General features: G+C 48.3%; 5 protein-coding genes across 5 annotated transcripts; 2 read left to right on the forward strand and 3 right to left on the reverse strand.

The window, feature by feature from the left end:
* Nucleotides 1-1,085: 1,085 nt before the first annotated feature.
* Nucleotides 1,086-3,439, reverse strand: EDB91DRAFT_1241276 (uncharacterized protein; the record flags this gene model as incomplete). The annotated part of the gene is made up of 6 exons (XM_041322053.1): nucleotides 1,086-1,563; nucleotides 1,641-1,785; nucleotides 1,837-1,911; nucleotides 1,966-2,155; nucleotides 2,321-2,430; nucleotides 2,776-3,439. The coding sequence occupies 6 exons, from the start codon at nucleotides 3,437-3,439 to the stop codon at nucleotides 1,086-1,088; spliced, it is 1,662 nt and encodes a 553-aa protein (XP_041184008.1).
* Nucleotides 3,440-4,591: 1,152 nt separating this feature from the next.
* On the reverse strand, nucleotides 4,592-4,843 carry EDB91DRAFT_1040871 (uncharacterized protein; the record flags this gene model as incomplete). Its single annotated transcript, XM_041312892.1, has 1 exon — nucleotides 4,592-4,843. A coding segment is annotated over one exon (252 nt), but the record flags the coding sequence as incomplete, so codon positions are not given.
* A 163-nt stretch (nucleotides 4,844-5,006) lies between these two features.
* Nucleotides 5,007-6,460, forward strand: EDB91DRAFT_1076282 (uncharacterized protein; the record flags this gene model as incomplete). Its single annotated transcript, XM_041314850.1, has 4 exons — nucleotides 5,007-5,124; nucleotides 5,244-5,347; nucleotides 5,824-5,871; nucleotides 5,921-6,460. The coding sequence occupies 4 exons, from the start codon at nucleotides 5,007-5,009 to the stop codon at nucleotides 6,458-6,460; spliced, it is 810 nt and encodes a 269-aa protein (XP_041184010.1).
* Nucleotides 6,461-7,639: 1,179 nt separating this feature from the next.
* EDB91DRAFT_1076283 (uncharacterized protein) lies at nucleotides 7,640-9,020 on the reverse strand (the record flags this gene model as incomplete). The annotated part of the gene is made up of 7 exons (XM_041314851.1): nucleotides 7,640-7,689; nucleotides 7,760-7,900; nucleotides 7,942-8,118; nucleotides 8,239-8,352; nucleotides 8,709-8,774; nucleotides 8,819-8,961; nucleotides 8,989-9,020. The coding sequence occupies 7 exons, from the start codon at nucleotides 9,018-9,020 to the stop codon at nucleotides 7,640-7,642; spliced, it is 723 nt and encodes a 240-aa protein (XP_041184011.1).
* A 4,276-nt stretch (nucleotides 9,021-13,296) lies between these two features.
* EDB91DRAFT_1076284 (uncharacterized protein) lies at nucleotides 13,297-15,269 on the forward strand (the record flags this gene model as incomplete). The annotated part of the gene is made up of 8 exons (XM_041314852.1): nucleotides 13,297-13,338; nucleotides 13,464-13,568; nucleotides 13,617-13,706; nucleotides 13,757-13,879; nucleotides 13,930-14,009; nucleotides 14,084-14,233; nucleotides 14,278-14,603; nucleotides 15,052-15,269. The coding sequence occupies 8 exons, from the start codon at nucleotides 13,297-13,299 to the stop codon at nucleotides 15,267-15,269; spliced, it is 1,134 nt and encodes a 377-aa protein (XP_041184012.1).
* Nucleotides 15,270-19,203: the final 3,934 nt, after the last annotated feature.

Consider the following 19,203-nt stretch of genomic DNA (forward strand, 5'->3'; position numbering starts at 1 on the left):
CCCTGCTACCTCCATCTGACTCCATTCTGCTTTTCCGACATTACCTCTATGTCCTCTGACACCATACCCCTTCCATCCGACCCTATCTGGGGTTCCGCTCCTCCGCCGTATTGGTCCGCCCGATCCTACTCCTACTCCCTCCACTTTTCCTCCCCGCTCGGATCCTTCGGTTCCGCTTGTATTGACCCGCCCGACCATTAGTCCGTCCAACCGCCTCACCGGTCCACTCCTAGACTAGGAACCACTCAACTGGTCCTATCCCTGTTTAGTATTATAGTTCCACTTTTCGGATCCCCAGTAATCCCTATACCCTAGCGAGTCTGATCCGTCGTGTACATACTTTTCTCCGAGCCTCATTCTTGTATGTCTCAGTCATCCCATTGTAATCCTGTACACTCAGCACATAGCCTTCTGCTATGCTATGCTCATCACTTAGAGTATATAAACATATGTACCTTTGTCTGTAGATACTCAGTCTGAATATTACCTTTTCTAAGCCCTGCTCTTCTGTTCTTTGACTTGGGCCTGATCCTAGTTAACTCCTGTTAAGCCGGCCTAGGGGATTGACTCCCTAGGTCGGCCATCCTCCGATCCTCCATCCCATTCCCCCGTTCCCCAGTTCCCCCATTCCTCCGTCCCTCCGCTCCTCCGACTTCCCGTATGTCGATACTAGACCCCACACTCTGGCATCTGTCCCCTTCATCCCGCTCTGCTTTGGACTTTGTCCAAGCAAGTTCCTTCCGCTCCGCTGCTACTGTTGGTTCCGACCGCAGTGGTCTCCCACTTCCCTCCTGTTGGGCGGAACAACCCCCACCCAACTTTCCCGCGCTCACCTAGTAGTCCGTCGGTCCTCCTTCAGAGGACCCCCGTTCCAACGTCCTGTCGGAACCCATAGAATTTGTGTCAGACTACACTCCGAAATTAGGGGCACGTACTTGGGTAAGGGGCGCAGCGTACGAGCTGAAGCCAAGCCCCTCAGACTCCACTTTACCCCGAGCCCGAGCACGGTCTTAACAAGGGCACTGCACATGAAAATATATCAATTTCATATAGTAATTAACATAACGTGGCAAAACGGCTAAGTATCAGGCAGCGAGGGCAAAATATGATGGTCCTTGGCACAATAATCTCTCTGCAGATGCGGGAGGAACCTCAGACTCTTGTGGGACGTCAGCAGGAACCTTTTTCCATGGTCCACATGCCTTGCCTTTGTCAGATCTCTCTTTCCAAACTTTTTTCTGCACAGGGACACCATCACCGTTGCTTGAGAACACGGTGTTCAGGACCTCTGTGGATGGGGCCTTGTGTTTGCATCCACGAGGTTGAGAGGAACCAGAAGGACGAGGGTTAGCATCTGGCTGTGGTTGAGTCTGCAGGTCAGTGTTGTTGGGGTGTGCAGTGTCTGTAGTGACTGGTGACGACTTGAGTGGGTGCTTGGGTGAGCTTGGTTGAGTGCCCTCCATGGCAGCTTCATTCTGGGTACCCTCCACGGTAGCTTTGTTCTGAGTGCCCTCCATGGTAGCTTCGTTCTGTAGCGCCAATGCTGCCTGGAACGATCCTCCTCTCAGAGTTCGAATTCAGTGTTAGTGAGGCGGCGGAATCGAGTAGCATTGGATTCCCAAGCACGGCAAAGGACTGACAGCTTATTGCATGAGCTAATATCACCAGGGGCACAGAATTTTGCCAGCGGCCAATTCTCAATAATGATGTGGTACTGAGCCGTAATGTTAGTGTTGAAGTTTTGATAGTACATTCGTGAAACCTTCTGCGGTGCAGCAACAGTCTCTAAGTAGAAAATTAGTCGACCACATACAGGCAACATAATGAAAAACTAACGAAGTTTTTGCAAGACTAACTCGCTTATCTGCCTCTTTAACTGTATGACCTCCTTGATGTGTGTTCTGGCTAGACCTAGAACACTAATATTAGTCTTGAATAAAGCCTGTAGAATAAGATTACGCTGACCTTTCACACCTGCAACACAAAAACCCTCCAGTCTAAAGGCAATGTCATGGACTGAAGATTTCAAACATGCAGTGAAGAAGTCACGAGCACGTTTGGTATGAAATACATGTGGTTGGTTAAAGTGGTCAACATCCGAGTGCACAGCAAGCATGATTATCTCCATGCCTGTCAGTGCATGTAAAGCAGCAAGCTAAAATTTTAAAGAATGAGTCAGATGTGCAGTTGGTACAAGATTTGATGTTCATACCTCATGATCAATGCAAGCTAATGTTCATTTACCATCTTGAAAAGAGCTTACTGCGATATTTCGCTGAGATAGCTCCTTCATTTCTCAATGATCATTAAGGTCTCCAACAGCGTCCTCCATTATGGCTTCACGTTCATCCTTCAACATGTCCTTCCAGCGTTCCAACAAGTCCTTCATCATTGCAGGGGCCTTCTGATGCTCAGTACCAGGTGGAAGCGCTAAGGTTATGTTAGAATAACCAAGTGAACCAAGCCACAAGTGAGCTAATGAGAGTGAACAGGACTATAGTCCAGTGTCAGTTGCTATTGTGTTGTGTAAACTAATGAGTGTACTATACCTATAGTCCAGTGTCAGTTGCTGAAGAGCAACCAACACAGGACTTGCTACCTATGGGCGAGTCTATGTAAACAAGTGTAAACACTGCCTAAGTAAGTAAGGAATTCACATCACATGCTAAGTGAGAGTCCAATAGAGGAAGCAACATCATAACACAAATAACTCGCGCCATAAGGTGCTCAATCACCACAACTAACAGTAGCAGGTAATGTTAGTGCCACATCTACATTCTCCTGAGGATGTGAATAGGGCTGAGTCGCCAGTAGGACCTTCAGGACGACGCTTGCGCTGCAATTCCTCTGCTAGGAAGGCAGACTTGAGCTCCTCCTTGTCCAAGGACTTGAGTAGCATGAGGGAGGACGCAAAATGGTTGTATTCCTCACCCAGGGAGCGAACCATAGTCATACAGACTAGTTCAGCATCCAAGTCAGTGATGGAATAGGGCTTGCTAGTGTCCTTTGGGCGAAGCTCCTGGATCTTACTCATGCCTTCTCCTATCCTAGCAATGAGGGTGCTTAGGGGCTCATCAGGCTGCTTCCTAATAGAGAAGAAGTCGTCCCAGGCGTTGAAGCGAGCTCCAGGACGCTGCTGGACATGGATTGAAGCGAGGGTGGACCATATGGAGACAGGGTCATCCTGGACAGCATCAATGTGCATCCTCTGCTGAACTGAGCAAGCAAGGTACAGTTCTCCAGCAGCCTTGTCCGCTTTGACATCCCATTTGGCCTGAGCATCAGCTTGAGTGTCTGCAGGGCGCTTCTCTGTCCCACTGACAAGCAGCCACAAGCCCTTGGTGCGAAGATAAGCCTTCATTTCACCCTTCCAGGTAGGATAGTTGCTGGAAGTGAGTTTGGTGATATGGATGGGGGACTTGGAATCTTCAGAAGACATGGCAAGAGGCTGGGAGGCGAGCAGAGTGGTATAGGTGATGCAGGACGTCGGCGGAGGCGTAGGGAGGCGAGGGAATGTATTAGGGAGTGTAGGGATAGGCAGCAGGGAGTGTAGGGATAGGTAGCAGTAGCACAAACAAGCGAAAAATGCGCACTATGGGTCCTGACACAGACTGTAGCTCAACAACAACTCTATGGATGCTCCAGTGGACCAAACTATGCTCAAATGCGACGCTGGGGGCTTTTGAGGGTGTAGAATGCGATGGAAACCGAAAGGAATGGGATGGAGTAGTGTTTGGCTGAATAATGAGTGATTGGAGGGTCCTTAAAGCGCAGGGCTCATAACCTGTTAGAATCACTGAAGGACCAAGGCACAAGTGAGCTAATGAGAGTTAATAGGACTAGAGTCCAGTGTCAGTTGCTTATATATTGTGTAAACTATGAAGTGACTTTACCTAGAGTCCAGTGTCAGTTGCTGAGGAACAACTGACCACTAGACTCACTACCTACAGTCGAAGATATGTAAACATATGTAAACACAGCTTAATAAGGTAAGTAAGTCAAGTCTGGCAATACAGGCAAGTCTGGAGCAATAGGTTATGATATAAGGCAAATAACTCGCACCATAAGGTGCTCAATCACCACAACTAACACTTGCTATGTACGGGAAGTCAAGTCATCTGACCTATGATTAACCTGTTAGTTGTGGTGATTGAGCACCTTATGGTGCGAGTTATTTGTGTTATGATGTTGCTTCCTCTATTGGACTCTCACTTAGCATGTGATGTGAATTCCTTACTTACTTAGGCAGTGTTTACACTTGTTTACATAGACTCGCCCATAGGTAGCAAGTCCTGTGTTGGTTGCTCTTCAGCAACTGAAACTGGACTATAGGTATAGTACACTCATTAGTTTACACAACACTTCAGCAACTGAAACTGGACTATAGTCCTGTTCACTCTCATTAGCTCACTTGTGGCTTGCTTCACTTGGTTATTCTAACACTATAGTCCTGTTAACTCTCATCAGCTCACTTGTGGCTTGGTTCACTTGGTTATTCTAACAACTTGTACGCCTTCAGCTGCCTCCACTGGCAAGCCACTCTCATGAGCTCTCTGTACCGATCCCATTGCATTCATGCCATCAATACAGATCACACAGGAAAGGGATCATGGCGAGTTACCAGCACAAGGTGCGGAAATGCGCTCGAAGTGCTGCGTTGAAGCTTGCTGTAGTAGTTCATTGCTGATGTGCCACATTCCAAATTGTCCAACAGAAAGTCATCTAGCACAGCAAAGGTGAACACAGTCTTTGGGTTGATGAAGGATGCTGGAAAGAGTCCTGCCCGAAAGAGCTGTATGTCAGGCTTCTGGGCTGCAGGACACTCGCAACATCGAATCTGCAGTCAATGGACCCCCGGACTTGTCCACGATGAGCATCTCTGCACCTCTGAGCTTGTACCCAAGGAGCTGACATTGATGGAGTGTCCTCTGGATCATCTCATCTTCTGATTCCTCCTGATTGAAAATATCCCAGCGATCATCAGCAGCTGCACATCCTGTTGCATCATGACCCAGATGTATGATCAGCCCAGCATCGCCCTAGACAATCCTGGCACTTGTACACTCCATCGAGCCCGCAGATCAAGCAATTCCTGTGCACTGGAGGAGCTTCTCTATCGAGCAGGTGATGCACATAAGAATCTCGTTTTAGGAGCCATTGCCTGAGGTAGTCATTCTGACTCTATTGGGACATTGCTGTAATGAGCCATCTGCAAGCAAATACCATATGAATGCACTTGCTAGGGAGCTTGGAAGTGGCAGAGGGTGGAAAGCCTGGTGGTCAAGCTCCTGAACTTCATCACCCATGTCATTCGAAATGGATGGACCTGCAACTGGTTGCACTGTTTGTGTGTCCAGGGGAGACTGCACTGCTGTTCTATGTTTTTTTTGGATGAGGCACCTTCTTCCACTTTTGCCTGCCTTTCTTGCCCATGAGGGCCACCAAATGTGATCTCATGCGAGGATTGCATTTAATTATCTGTGACCCCATGGCAAGGATGAAGCGACAGGCAAGATACAATATGTATTTTGTTGCATCATCTCATTCATTCATACCTATGCCTTACAAACACTGATCCGACCTAGACTGGAACTCTGAATTAAGTGAACCAAACTTCAGGATCGTTAAAAATTCCTTGTAACATTGCTTGGACTGCCATACATTCGACATCCTATGCCACGACCTCCGAAAACAGCCTTTCCGAGCAATCAAGCCCTGAGAAAAGCCGAGGTTCTTGAACTCAAGGCTCAACAGGATACATGGGCTTCAGCAAAGAGACACGAGCAGAAAAACATCTTCAATGCCATTTGCTGAGTGGTGCAGTTCTTCAGTCCCAAGCTCAATGACAAACTGTTGAAGAAGAGGCGCAAGGTCAGTGAATGGTGTTCACACATACTGTGCTGATCACGCTGGCATCCAGATCTATCGCACCTGGCTGTACAATCACACAAAGGTAAAGCAGAGGAGAGATAAGATCAAGTACTGGAAGAAGTGGACTGCTAGGATGGTGGTATCTCATGAAAAGAGAGACCAGGTGCTGCAGAGGATCGAGGATGAGACTGGGCTGAAGCCAGGCAATCCTCAGATGTTCAAATACTACCAGGGAACTGTGAAAAAGGTTGTCGACAAGATGCCTGCCAACGAGATGGAGATCGCAAAGGAGACCGCTGAAAAATGGTCCAATGACTTTCCACCCCCAGAGATCCAGGCCTCAGTTGCAACCAAGAAAGGCCCAACATACATCGAACATTTCACCAAGGAGATGTGGAGGCAATGTGGGATGAGAGTCTTCATGGTTACAGCTTGGAAGGATGAGAAGGGCGAGGTGCTGTGTGGAACACATGACTTCAATGATAAGTTCAGAGGGGACAGCTTTATGAAGATGAAGGACTGGTCAAATATCCTGCCTGTCTGGCAGGAGTATGCCGAGGAACAGTTACCTGACTTGAATAGTCCATGACTTTGGTAGGTGTGGATGCTGCTGAGGGTGGAGGCATCCGAGATGTTGGCTTCAGGAAGAAGACGAAGAAACTGGCCTTTGAGCTGGAGGTTGATGGCGACGTGTACCAGTGTTGCCTGATACAACTGGCAACAGGCTCGAGCAGAAAAAAGCCATAGTCCGGTCATTTCTCACTGAAAACTACAGTGAGCTGTCTTCGATCATGTATTGCAGCTCACATTCTGACACTAACAAAGGACGTTGCAGTAAGAGTGTGGTTCCCTGGAGAGCCATCATGGAATGCCAGGGTGACTTCATATCCAGTCGGTACCTCCCTGACAATATGTTAGTTGTGGTGATTGAGCACCTTATGGTGCGAGTTATTTGTGTTATGATGTTGCTTCCTCTATTGGACTCTCACTTAGCATGTGATGTGAATTCCTTACTTACTTAGGCAGTGTTTACACTTGTTTACATAGACTCGCCCATAGGTAGCAAGTCCTGTGTTGGTTGCTCTTCAGCAACTGACACTGGACTATAGGTATAGTACACCCATTAGTTTACACAACACAATAGCAACTGACACTGGACTATAGTCCTGTTCACTCTCATTAGCTCACTTGTGGCTTGGTTCAATTGGTTATTCTAACACAATATTGGTCCAGGTCAAGGACCCACTGAAACTGCAGACCACCAAGACCATAGCCTTGCTCGATTTCTGGTATGATTGACAGGAGAACGGAGTTCCACCAGTCTTCAAGTTTAAAAGGTGGAAGAACGGTCAGGGTGAGCTGGTTGATCCAGTGGAAGCTGCAAGATCAACAGCCAGGGTGGTAAAAGGGCTGGTGGCAAACAACGGGCAGTGGAAGGTCAGCTCATATCACCTCGCGCCACAAAGCAGTCGAGGACAACAAGGAGCAAGACTGTTGCCAAGGAAACAGAGGTATTTTGGGGTCGGGTAACTCAATCGAGGTGAGGCAAAGGCAGCACTTTAGTGTAGCATTACAGAATTGTCTCCACATAGGATATACACTATGCAAGATGTTCCTGCCATCCGAGGTCCACTTTCTGGATCTATGATGATAATGGTGAAGTGACATGGATTGTGTTGATCTGTGGTCAGATTAGAATGATCATCGAAGGAGCTACTTACCTGGTATGATGTATGCTTCAATGGACTCCTTCACTGCAGACTCATCATCAAGGGAGGTACTTATCTTGGATGATATATGCTTCGAGAGACTCCTTCACTGGAGAATGATAATCGAAGCAGCTACTCCACTGGGATGATGTATGCCTTGAGTGACTGGAGCTTCATACCTGGGATGATGTATGCTTCCAGGGACTCCCTCACAGCCCAGAAGCGGATGAAGAAGGTGCAGCCCGTGAAGGGTTGGATGATGGTGGAGTTCATCAATCTGGTCCCCCAGCTCCTGTTACAATTATTTTTGCTCATGGTATCTAAAGCTACATCTTATACAACTGCTAACTATGTGATATACCCTGTTGTGTATGCCAGTCATCCTGGACCTGCGTTATGAAGTGATCGAGCATATGGAGTAGCTCGAGATTCATCGCCCTCTGCTTCTCCATTTGCCTGAGATCCTTCGTTGCCCGATGGAGCTTGTCCGTATTGTCAGTGAATGCAGTGTGGAAAGGTCGCTCAAGTTCAAGGATATCTTGCAGCGATGGTTCCAGGATTGTGTGGTCATCATCCAACAAATGATAGAAGTGTGCATGGGAACATCAAACTTTGAGGCCCATGAGGTTCAATGAGGATGATGATTGAATTGACTTACAAGTGTTGTCATCGAGGCTGTTGATGTGCAGGATCGATTTTGACATGCGAAGCAACTCCTGCTCTGACATCGGTGAAGTGGGTTTTGATGTCGATGGTGTGCAGTGACCAATATCTTTGTACAATTGAGTGATGAGGGATGAAATGGTATGAAATGGTATCCAGGTGGTGGTTGGATGGTCCCGTGGTTACATCAAGAGCCGGCATCAACGATTCGGTCATTTCAACATCCGCCATCAACACCGATGAGCTTGAATGGGTAGGCAACACAGGAGTATTGCCCACAGTGGCTGACACAACGAGTAAATTAGCAACCAACAAGTGATCGATGCGATGCACAAACTTATGATGGATTTTCACCCAGGGTGAAGCTCCGGAGCATCCTCCTCTGGCCCCAGATTGAATGTCTGGGGAAGTGTCCTGGCTGGTCTACATGAATTCCATCTGGCATTGCCCATTGAACGTACTCACCAAACATCGAAGTCCAGCCAGGGTGAGGCTCGGGTCCATCATCCTCGGGACTGAGATCGATATGTTCTGAGAAGCGTTAGGACATGGTGAGGAGAAGGAATGGATCATACCGATTGATGAAGCATTTACTGAAGATGGCACCGGGAGGTCATCCTCCGGCCCAAGGTAAATGGAACCCATCAAGAAATCTATGTCCTTGAATCCAGCAGATGTCGATGCACTCAATCCCACTTCGAATGGTGTTAGATGGAGACTGGGCTGAGAACAAGATCGTACTCACCTATGGAAGTCGATGATTGGCTCGAATTCCATGTGATTGGTTCATTGACACCTGTGATTATGGGGTCATTAAATTGTACTGGGTGATGTGTTGCCATGGGTGTTGGAATCGATGAGTCTTTGCAAATCATCTTGTGCATGTCTTGATGGGAATTGCCGAGAAGGTCAACATTGCACAAATAAATGTAAACACTAAGAACATTTATCGGCCCTCTTTCCACTGTTCTGTTCTTCAATTGCCTTGTGTTTCATACATCCACATTCAGCCATCTATCCAGATCTATCCCAAGTCCCAACAATGTCTTCCCAAGTTGACTCCATGACTCCTGCTTTCACCACTTCGGTGGAGGCTGTGCTTGAACTAGTCAAGGCCGCTCGGGTCATGGATGATGAGCCCGAGGTGGTTCATATCCGTTTGGCCGAACGGACGGCTGCAGCCATTGTGAGTGTGTTTATGTTGTTTTGACTTCTTTGCTATCTGACTGTTACCGTGCCACGATAGAGTGCCTTTTTCAGAGATCAGAAAGGTGCCACATGCATCCCTGGGGCTATATTGTCCTGTGCAAAGGAATTGCAGGGTGCTTGCGACTCGGTCACTGGAGGCTTCTCGAGGTCGCCGAACTGGCACTCAATCGGATTCAATGATGTCCGAGTGGGTGTCCATCCATGGGCATCGAGGGCCATCAAATGGCAAAAGCGAGGCGACCCAGCGTTCAACATCAAAGTGTTAGTTGTGGTGATTGAGCACCTTATGGTGCGAGTTATTTGTGTTATGATGTTGCTTCCTCTATTGGACTCTCACTTAGCATGTGATGTGAATTCCTTACTTACTTAGGCAGTGTTTACACTTGTTTACATAGACTCGCCCATAGGTAGCAAGTCCTGTGTTGGTTGCTCTTCAGCAACTGACACTGGACTATAGGTATAGTACACTCATTAGTTTACACAACACAATAGCAACTGACACTGGACTATAGTCCTGTTCACTCTCATTAGCTCACTTGTGGCTTGCTTCACTTGGTTATTCTAACAGGTTATGAGCCCTGCGCTTTAAGGACCTCAAGTCATTCATTCCTCATCCAACCACTGCTCCACTCCTTCCCTAGTGTATTCCATCGCATTCTACGCCCCAGGAAACCCTTATCTTTGTGTCTGAGCACCATTTGGACTGTTGGAACACCCATTGTGTTGCTTTTGAGTAGTTCAACCAAGTGGCTTTGTTGAAATTTTCCATAGCCCCTTTTGGTCATCTACCCCCTGTCCCTCACTCCCACCCCTGTCGCTCCCTGTCCTATCCATTGCTTTCCTGAACGTCCTGCATCATCCTAGACCGTCCTGCTCGCCACCCAATCCCTTGCTATGTCGCCCATGACTATCACTCAACTCAGCTCTTCCAACTATCTTATCTGGAGATCAGAGATGGAGTCTTACCTGCGCTCCAAGGGCTTGTGGCTGCTTGTCAGTGGCTCTGAGAAGCGTCCTGCAGACTCACAGCCTGAGGCACAGGCTGTATGGGACCTTAAGGCTGACCAAGCTGCTGGGGAACTCTATCTGGCTTGCCCATTGGAGATGAGGTCGCAGATTGATGCTATTGAAGATCATCCTGTGCTTATCTGGTCTACCCTTGCCTCCCTGTACTCTAGACAGCGTCGTAACAGGAGAAAGAAGACCAAGAAGCTCTCCAGGAAGACTCAGAGTCTCACAGACCCCACTGCATCGCCCTCTCCCACTTCCTTTCCTATTCCTATCAACTCTGCTATCATTGAGTTTGCTGGCACTGCTTGTCTTCGCTCTTTTGACCCTTCAAGCACCATCTGTCCCCTTCAACTTGATGCTACTGTCGACTGGAATGCAGACACAGGTGCCACATCCCACATGACCCCTCATCGTCACTGGCTTCGCAATTACACTCCCAATCGCATCCCTATCAAGCTAGCTGACAACACCTTTGTCTACTCTGCTGGTGTTGGCACTATGGTCTTCAACCCAGTCATTGATGGCAAGAGCGTTAGACCTGTCGAGTTTTCAAGAGTGTTGCATGTCCCTGACCTTCGCAACAACCTGCTCTCTGTCCTCTACCTCACTCGCCACAGTGGCTTCCATGTCACCATTGACTCCACCAAGATGTCATTTCAGTGTCCTGCAGGCACCACATTGTTTGTTGCACCCATCAGCAGCAGCAATGCAGCATTCTTAGATGGCTCCACCATCCCTCTCTCTGAATATGCCTCTGCAGCGACCACTCTACCTCTGGACTTGGACCTATGGCACAGGAGACTCGCCCACCATCACTTAGCAGGTGTCAAGAAGCTTATTGATCATGACATGGTCACTGGACTCAAGCTAGATTCGAAGAAGATGCCAGATCCCATCTGTGAGCCATGCTTAGCTGGCAAGATGCATGCAAACCCATTCCCCTCATCTCAATGGCGTGCTACTCGACCTCTGGAGCTTGTCCACACCGATGTCCATAAGGTCCCCTACCCCAGCTTCTCTGGCTATCGCTATTGGGTCACGTTCATCGACGACTTCTCTCGATTTCGCTTTGTGCTCCCTATTAAAGCTAAATCTGATGTCTTTGAGGCTTTCAAGACATTCAAGGCCTATGCTGAGAACCAGTCAGAGCGAAAGCTAAAGATCCTCAGAGATGACAAGGGAGGGGAGTACATGAGCAATGCCTTCATTGAATTCACCACCCAGTGTGGCATTGAGAGGCAGCACACTGTTCGTGCTAGACCACAGCAGAATGGGGTTGCTGAGAGAGCTAACAGAGTCCTCTCTGAGCGACTCACTGCTATGCTGGACGAGTCTGGGCTTCCCAAGGCCTTCTGGGGCGAGTGTCTTGCTGCTCTGGTCCATGTCTGGAACAGATGCCCTACCGAAGCTGTAGACAGCGCTACACCCTATGAGCTGTGGCATGGTAATAAGCCTGATGTCTCACATCTTCGAGTTTGGGGATGCACTGCCTATGTGCACGTCCAGAGGGACAAGAGAGATGGACTTGGCTCCCACATGGAAAAGTGCATCTTCATTGGCTACCCTGCTGGCTACAAGGGCTGGAAGTTCTACAACCCCACCTCCAAGAAGACAATCATCTGTGAAAGGGCTGACTTTGATGAAAGATACTTCCCTCTGTCCAAGCGCCCATCCAGTCCATCCATTCCAGCTCCCATCGCTCCAGCACCTCCTGTCAATGCTCCCCATCCTCCCAGACAGTCGAAGACTACCTCTGAGCCCCCAGCAGCGCCCTCATATTACTATCCTCCTCATCCAGATGACTCTGACTCTGACTCTGACTATGATGAGTCCAGTTCTGATAAGTCACTGGATCAAGGGGGAGATGTGGTGCCTCCAGCAGTTCCTGATGTCCCTCCTGTCGTCCCTGTTCCTGATCCAGTCACTCCTCCTCCTGCAGCTCGTCCCAATCCACCTCCTAGACCACCATCTCCCATAGGCATTGGTGCCAGACTCCCTCGACGCAACAGGCAACCTCCCAGAGACTGGTGGAAGCTCTCTCCAGCTCAGCTAACTGATGTTGTTGATGATGAGACTGAGGATGCTGACTTTGCTCAAGGATTTGAGCTTGCCTTGTCTACCAGCTCTACCACCGAGCCATTGTCTTACAGGGAGGCATTGACTCGACTTGATGCAGAGCAGTGGAATCAAGCAGCTCTTGAGGAACTCAATGCTCATCGCAGCAATGGGACTTGGAAACTCGTACCTAGACCAGCTGGAATCAAGGTCATTGGCTCCAAGTGGATATTCAAGGTGAAGCGCAATGCTGATGGCTCTATTGAGCGCTACAAGGGCAGACTTGTTGCCAAGGGCTACAACCAGCGTCCTGGCTTTGACTATGTCGAAATATTTGCTCCAACTGTGCGTATGCCCACCATTCGTGTTGTCCTTGCTATGGCTGCCATCCATGACCTCCACCTTCGCTCCATCGACATCTCACATGCCTATCTCAATGGGGAGATGGACTGCGACGTCTACATGGAACAACCTGAAGGCTTTGCTGAAGGTGATCCCAAGAAGATGGTCTGCCTTCTTCAGAAGAGCATCTATGGAACCAAGCAAGGTGGCAATCGCTGGAACAAGAAAATGCGCTCTGTTCTCGAGTCTATTGGATTCACCCAGTCCTACTCTGATGCCAGCATCTATATCTATGTCAAGGGTGAAGTCAGGATCATCTTGCCTGTCTTTGTTGATGACATGACCTTTGCATCGAAGTCTGCTTCTGCAATTGATCAGATCATCAGTGAAGGACAAGGGGAAGGGGAAGGCAAAGGATGAGGAGCCAGAGATCTCGATGGGCCTGAGATCGAAGGCCTCGAAGACCGCCGTCCCGAAGGTGGGTGAGAAGAGGTTGATTCCACCATCAGCGATGAAGGTTCGCAAATGAACAAAGTTGGAAGAGGTCCCAAAGTCGATGGAGTTCATCGATGACTCCAATGTCGATTGGACTCTGGATCAAAGGTATGTGCTGCTGATGCTAACATGATGACACCGGGTGCTCATGCATTGCATTGGGCGCAGGAGCATGCAACATTGGGGACAACAATTGTCAAGAGGCCAGGTCAGGTATGGCTTCACTGTCACTTTCTCTGTTTTCCCTGCTGACAATGTCAGGTTGCATCCGGCTCTCGCTCGATCACATCGCCTGCTTCCCTAGGCAAGAAGGCCATGTGGGGCCCGTTGAGCAAATGTCCTGCATCGCTGGTAAGCAGCCATATCCTGTTCAAATATTTCCTGACTGACGTGTTGTGCAGACCACATCAGACAGGTCAACGTCAGACAAGCCAGCAATGTCATCGATGCCATCCAAGGTGTCTTCTCGGCCTGAAGGCACACTGGCACTTGGCCCCATGATTGGACGATATGTCCCTGGCCCGGTGAGTTCACGCCTTGTGGTATCTTTGCCGCCACCTGACAACTTCTGCAGAATGATCCATGTACAGACTGTGAGAAGAAGGAAGTGATGTGTGAGACTTGGTACAGGGTGAAGGGCGATGCCTTAGCCTCGTGTGTCTCATGCACCTGGAGGAAGGTAAAGTGTTGATCGGCCCAGCTTGACAAGCCTCTTACTGTCCCTCGAGATGGTCAAGGGAGGCCCGCACCCTCATGGACACCAACACGGACATCAACGAGGACAGCATCAAGGTCTCGCTCGCGGGCTGCCTCAAAAGCACCCTCAAAGGCACCCCCTCGGGCATTGACCACATCAACTGCCCGGCCTCCACCAGTTGGTTGGTCATATTTCTATTACACTATGTCTCTGTCATACTCACAGTATTCCAGTGATGTCTCATGTCCTGATGCCTGCACTTCCTGCTCGTTCGAGTACAGTGACATCCAACCCTGGTCTTGCTCCCCCGGCCCCACCGCAGACCGAGCTTTTGGCTCTGCAGGCCCGCATCATCACTCTCGAGGCCAGAGTGCAAGATCAAGGTGGCCAGATTGACACCCTCCTTTGGCTGCATGAAGGCCTTTGCCGTCAGGTAGCTGCCTGGTTTCCATCTTTCCCCCTGGTCGATATCGAGGAGGTGCTGGTGAAGATCGAACCGTCCCCCATGATTGCTGGACCATCCTCGCCTCGCCCACATGCACTGAAGCCTCGTTCCCCCATCAATAATCTCCTCAACAATGTTTTCGGCATCACCCATCTTACTGTTGATCCGTCGCAGGCTCTGGATGACCTTCCTGTTAGAATAACCAAGTGAACCAAGCCACAAGTGAGCTAATGAGAGTGAACAGGACTATAGTCCAGTGTCAGTTGCTATTGTGTTGTGTAAACTAATGAGTGTACTATACCTATAGTCCAGTGTCAGTTGCTGAAGAGCAACCAACACAGGACTTGCTACCTATGGGCGAGTCTATGTAAACAAGTGTAAACACTGCCTAAGTAAGTAAGGAATTCACATCACATGCTAAGTGAGAGTCCAATAGAGGAAGCAACATCATAACACAAATAACTCGCACCATCAGGTGCTCAATCACCACAACTAACACTTCCCAAGCCTTATCCTTGATCGGAATGTTCTTCACACTCCTCGGACTCATTCAGTATCACTCCCACCTCCTCCTCTCGAAGCTCCCCCACCTCTTCCCATGGAGTCACAGGCGACCGGGGCCCTTCAATCGCTTGGGCAGTATGATGATGACAACATCGAGATGGATGGGGTGGTCAACCCACCGGTGACCATGGTTGATGAGATTGATGCCCCGCTGTTGACCCCACTGTTGACACCAGTGGATGAGATCGTTGCCACACCCGAGGTCTAATGATTGTTGTATGCTGGTGTATTTCTCTGTTCAATATTTCAGATCATGTCGATGTCTTGACTGATTCCTCGGTAGCCTGATCTATGGACAATTCTGGTATATATGATGTCCTTTACATACATATTGGACCCTGTGGTTCACCAGAACAGTAGTATAACAATTCTAAGTTGTTCCTGCATCCTCGAGGCGGGACAAATCTATTTTTGCTTGTCGATCCTCATCACCAATCCTGAACGTCGACCCATATGCACATCAGAACAGCCTCGGTTTTTGTGAGCACTTCAGTTTGTTTTAATTGTGGCCCCGAGACTTGATGAGTAGGTGTGAAGGAATCCCACAACACTACCTTCAAATATTCAGCACTGATGATATTGATTTGGAGGAACAGGGTCTTTGGAGGGCTGGATGTATATATCAACAGTCTCGTCGGAATGCCTCATCAAACCTGAATCAGGTTACTGCTGGCAGTCATCCACAGTTTACCAGCTGCTTCAATGTCATTGATATCCTGCCCTCGGCCCACCAATGATACCCTGCCCTTGGCCCATTTATCTACAAGAAACCCTGATATCAGCCTACCCTGTCTATGATATATTCACTCCCCTCGGCCCATGTATCCAAATGATATCCTGCCTTTGGCACATCTATCTACCTGATACCACACAGACCTGTCAGTCATGCACACTTGCAAAGCTACTTCGATGTCATTGATACCCGGGTTGAGATGATCTAAATTCTCAGATTCCTGACATCAGTGGCTATCTGTGTGACGATGACTGAAGGCATCACAACCCGATATTACACACATCGAATATCTGAGCCTCAGATACACCCAGTACATTGTATGATGCTCATATCTCGCTGATATCTTATCTGTTTGAGATGATCTAAATTCTGACCGACTCCTGAAATCATGGGCTATTTGTGTGACGATGACTGACAGCATCGCCACCCGATATTAAAAACATCGAACCTCTGAGCCTCGCATACACCTGGGAAATAATATGATGCTCATATCTCGCTCACCTTACTGCACAGACATGGGCCCACCTGTCTAAATTCTCCCCTTCCCTCAGCCCACCTGTCTAAATCATACACTTCCATCGGCCCATACGTCTAAATTATATCCTGCCCCCGGCCCACCTGTCTACGTGATATCATACAGACATGGGCCCACCTATCTAAATGATCCACTTTTGAGGCTCGGCCCATCTGTCTAAATGATATCTTGCCTTCGGCCCATTTATCTAAATAACTCTCTAGAGATGGACCCACCTGTCCACATTATGCACTTCCGAGGTTTGGCCCATATGTCTAAATGACATCCTGCCCTCGGCCCATCTGTATAAATGACTCACTAGAGATAAGCCCACCTGTCTAAATTATACACTTCCGAGGCTCAGCCCATCTGTCTAAATGATATCCTTCCTTTGGCCCATTGTATAAATGACTCACTTGAGATGGGCCCACAAATTGATTTCATATACACTACCAATACTAGCCTCATGGGCCCATCCATTTCCATCGAGTATAATATAGGTATTGGCCCATCTGTCACCATCGAGGATACTAACTTCATTGGCCCATGTCCGCTGCCTCATCTGACACGGATTCTATGTCCCTTGGCTGTCTCGTCTAATACGGACATAGGTCACTATAGTATGTGGAAATACCACTGCAGACACGTGTCAGTTGCATCATTTAGTAATGCGTAAACGCTAGGGGCGAGTGAGTGGTGGATGTGATAAACATAGTGACAAGAAAAAGTGAAAGAAACGGCTGAGAAACAAGCGAGTTATTGAGCTCGTCGTGGATGATGATGAGCACAAAGGCCCTGGATGCTGCTGGCAATGACGAACAGTGGTTGCGTGATGTTGTTGCCGTTTTGGGTATGTTTTGTTTGTCATACTCGGCAGCAAAGGACTGGTCTCACAGTTGACTAAGTCCTTGTTTTTGCGAAGGTAAGATAAAAGCATTTATTGGGGTAATTACTGGCAGTATAGGGATACAAGGCCTTCCGAGCTTATTAGCTTGTCATACCATACTGGGAATGACAAGCTAATAAGGTCCGGATCATGTGATGTTGCGGTGGCTACTGGAATGTCCTTGCAATCCTGGATAAATGCTTTTAACCACTGTCTTACTTGTTGGGACATGTATGGGCCTTTGCTGATAAACTGTGCTGTCTGGAGTGCAGCAGCTGACCACGGTTTGCCATTCACAAAGGCTCATAGAAAGTATTCCATCCATGTTAGCTGCTTCTGAAGTAATGTACTACAGCTGGCTACTTTGTTTCCAGGTCTGTTATGACTCGCCAGAGATGGGCAGAGTGACTTCTTCAGGTCAGCCAATGCCAGAGCTGTGGCTTCAACTGTTGGTGGCATGCACATGTTAATTCGAATGCCATGGCTGCAATGTATTATTGTCATCAGGAACCATTGCACCTGCCAGCTCAGACTCATCCAAGGCCTCCAAGTCATCATTGCAATACAAGCCTATGATTGTGACCACTACACAGTCATCCAATTCTTCAAACCCTTCCATTGGCTCCACCTTGCCATGACTACCATCTTCAGAGTCACACTTCAAGTACGATTCTGTATCACTGCTCCAAGTCTCTGAGTCTGGACTTGGAACCACTTACTGCAGCAGCAGCTCCTCTCATTGTCCAAACATGAATGGGATGTCATCAGGCTGTGTACCAAGGCTAGCAGCTGTCATATACCAGTTCTGACCACTCCCAATATCACTTGAAGTGGACTGCCTGACTCTACCCTATCTGTTAGATACCGTGCTTGGAATGGAGAAGTGGAGGGGTTGGGGCTTGGCTTCAGCTCTTGCATTGTGCCCTTAGCCGAGTATGTGCCCCAAATTTGGAGCAGGACCGATGTTGTCTGACAATAGGACAAGTGGACCACTTTGATCTGCTTTGAGGGTTGGGAAGTAAAGGGTTACTAGTAGGTAGGCTGACTAGTAAGCAGGCAGAGAGGTGGAAGGGATTAGGGGGATTGGAGGTAAGATTATTAGATAGAGGGAAGTAAAGGTAATGACTTAGAGCACAGCTCTAAGTTGGAGCAGAGGAGTAGAGGCAATGACAAGATGAAACTTGTGTCTGGAGTTAAGCAAGTCCTACAGAGAATTCCCACAGTAGAAACTGGGAGAAGACAAGTAATATTAAGACTGAGGAAATACAGGCTAAGTACATGATATGTTATATACTCTAGGTAGCAAGGCAGTGATCAGTAATACATAGCATAATGCTATGTGCTGAGTGTACAGTATGTAAGTAGGATTACCAAGGAAAACATATGAGTCAGAGCAGATATCAATATGTATGAGACAGATCAGTAATTGGATGGCTATAGTAATAAGCGGTGATCCAAGAAGTAAGAGTTATGTACTGAAAGGGGATGTATGTACCTAAATGGGGAAAGGGGGTCCAGTTGAATGGAACCTATGTGAGGAGGTAACCAATGAGGCGGTCGAGCAGGAGTGTAGGAGCAGATGCAGGGACTGACTGGGTTGGGTGGAAGCAGGTGGAGTGGAAGTGAGAGGAAAGCAGAAGAATATAGAGTCAGGTGGAGTGGATATCAATAATGTCGGAGTGGTCGGATCTGGTATATGACAGCATGGTTCTAAGTTGGAGTGGAGGAGCAGAGGTGACAACAAGGTGAAACTTGTGTCTAGAGTTGAGCAAAGTTTTACGGAGAATTCCCATAGTAGAAACTGGAGAAGACAGGTAATATTAAGACTGAGGAACCTAGGCCAAGTACAGGATATCTTATATACTCCAGGTAGCTGTCATATCCCAGTACCTCCAGACCTGGAATTCTGGATTCACCCCTATGAAAGTCCGGGTCTCCATCCTGTTGTCCACCCGGTGCTCCACTTTCATCTCTAGACTCACACCTATCTCCTTTTAGAATACTGCTCT

This window comes from Suillus paluster (assembly GCF_016628075.1).
Source record: "Suillus paluster strain FC165 chromosome Unknown EDB91scaffold_1, whole genome shotgun sequence".
Lineage (NCBI taxonomy): Eukaryota > Fungi > Basidiomycota > Agaricomycetes > Boletales > Suillaceae > Suillus > Suillus paluster.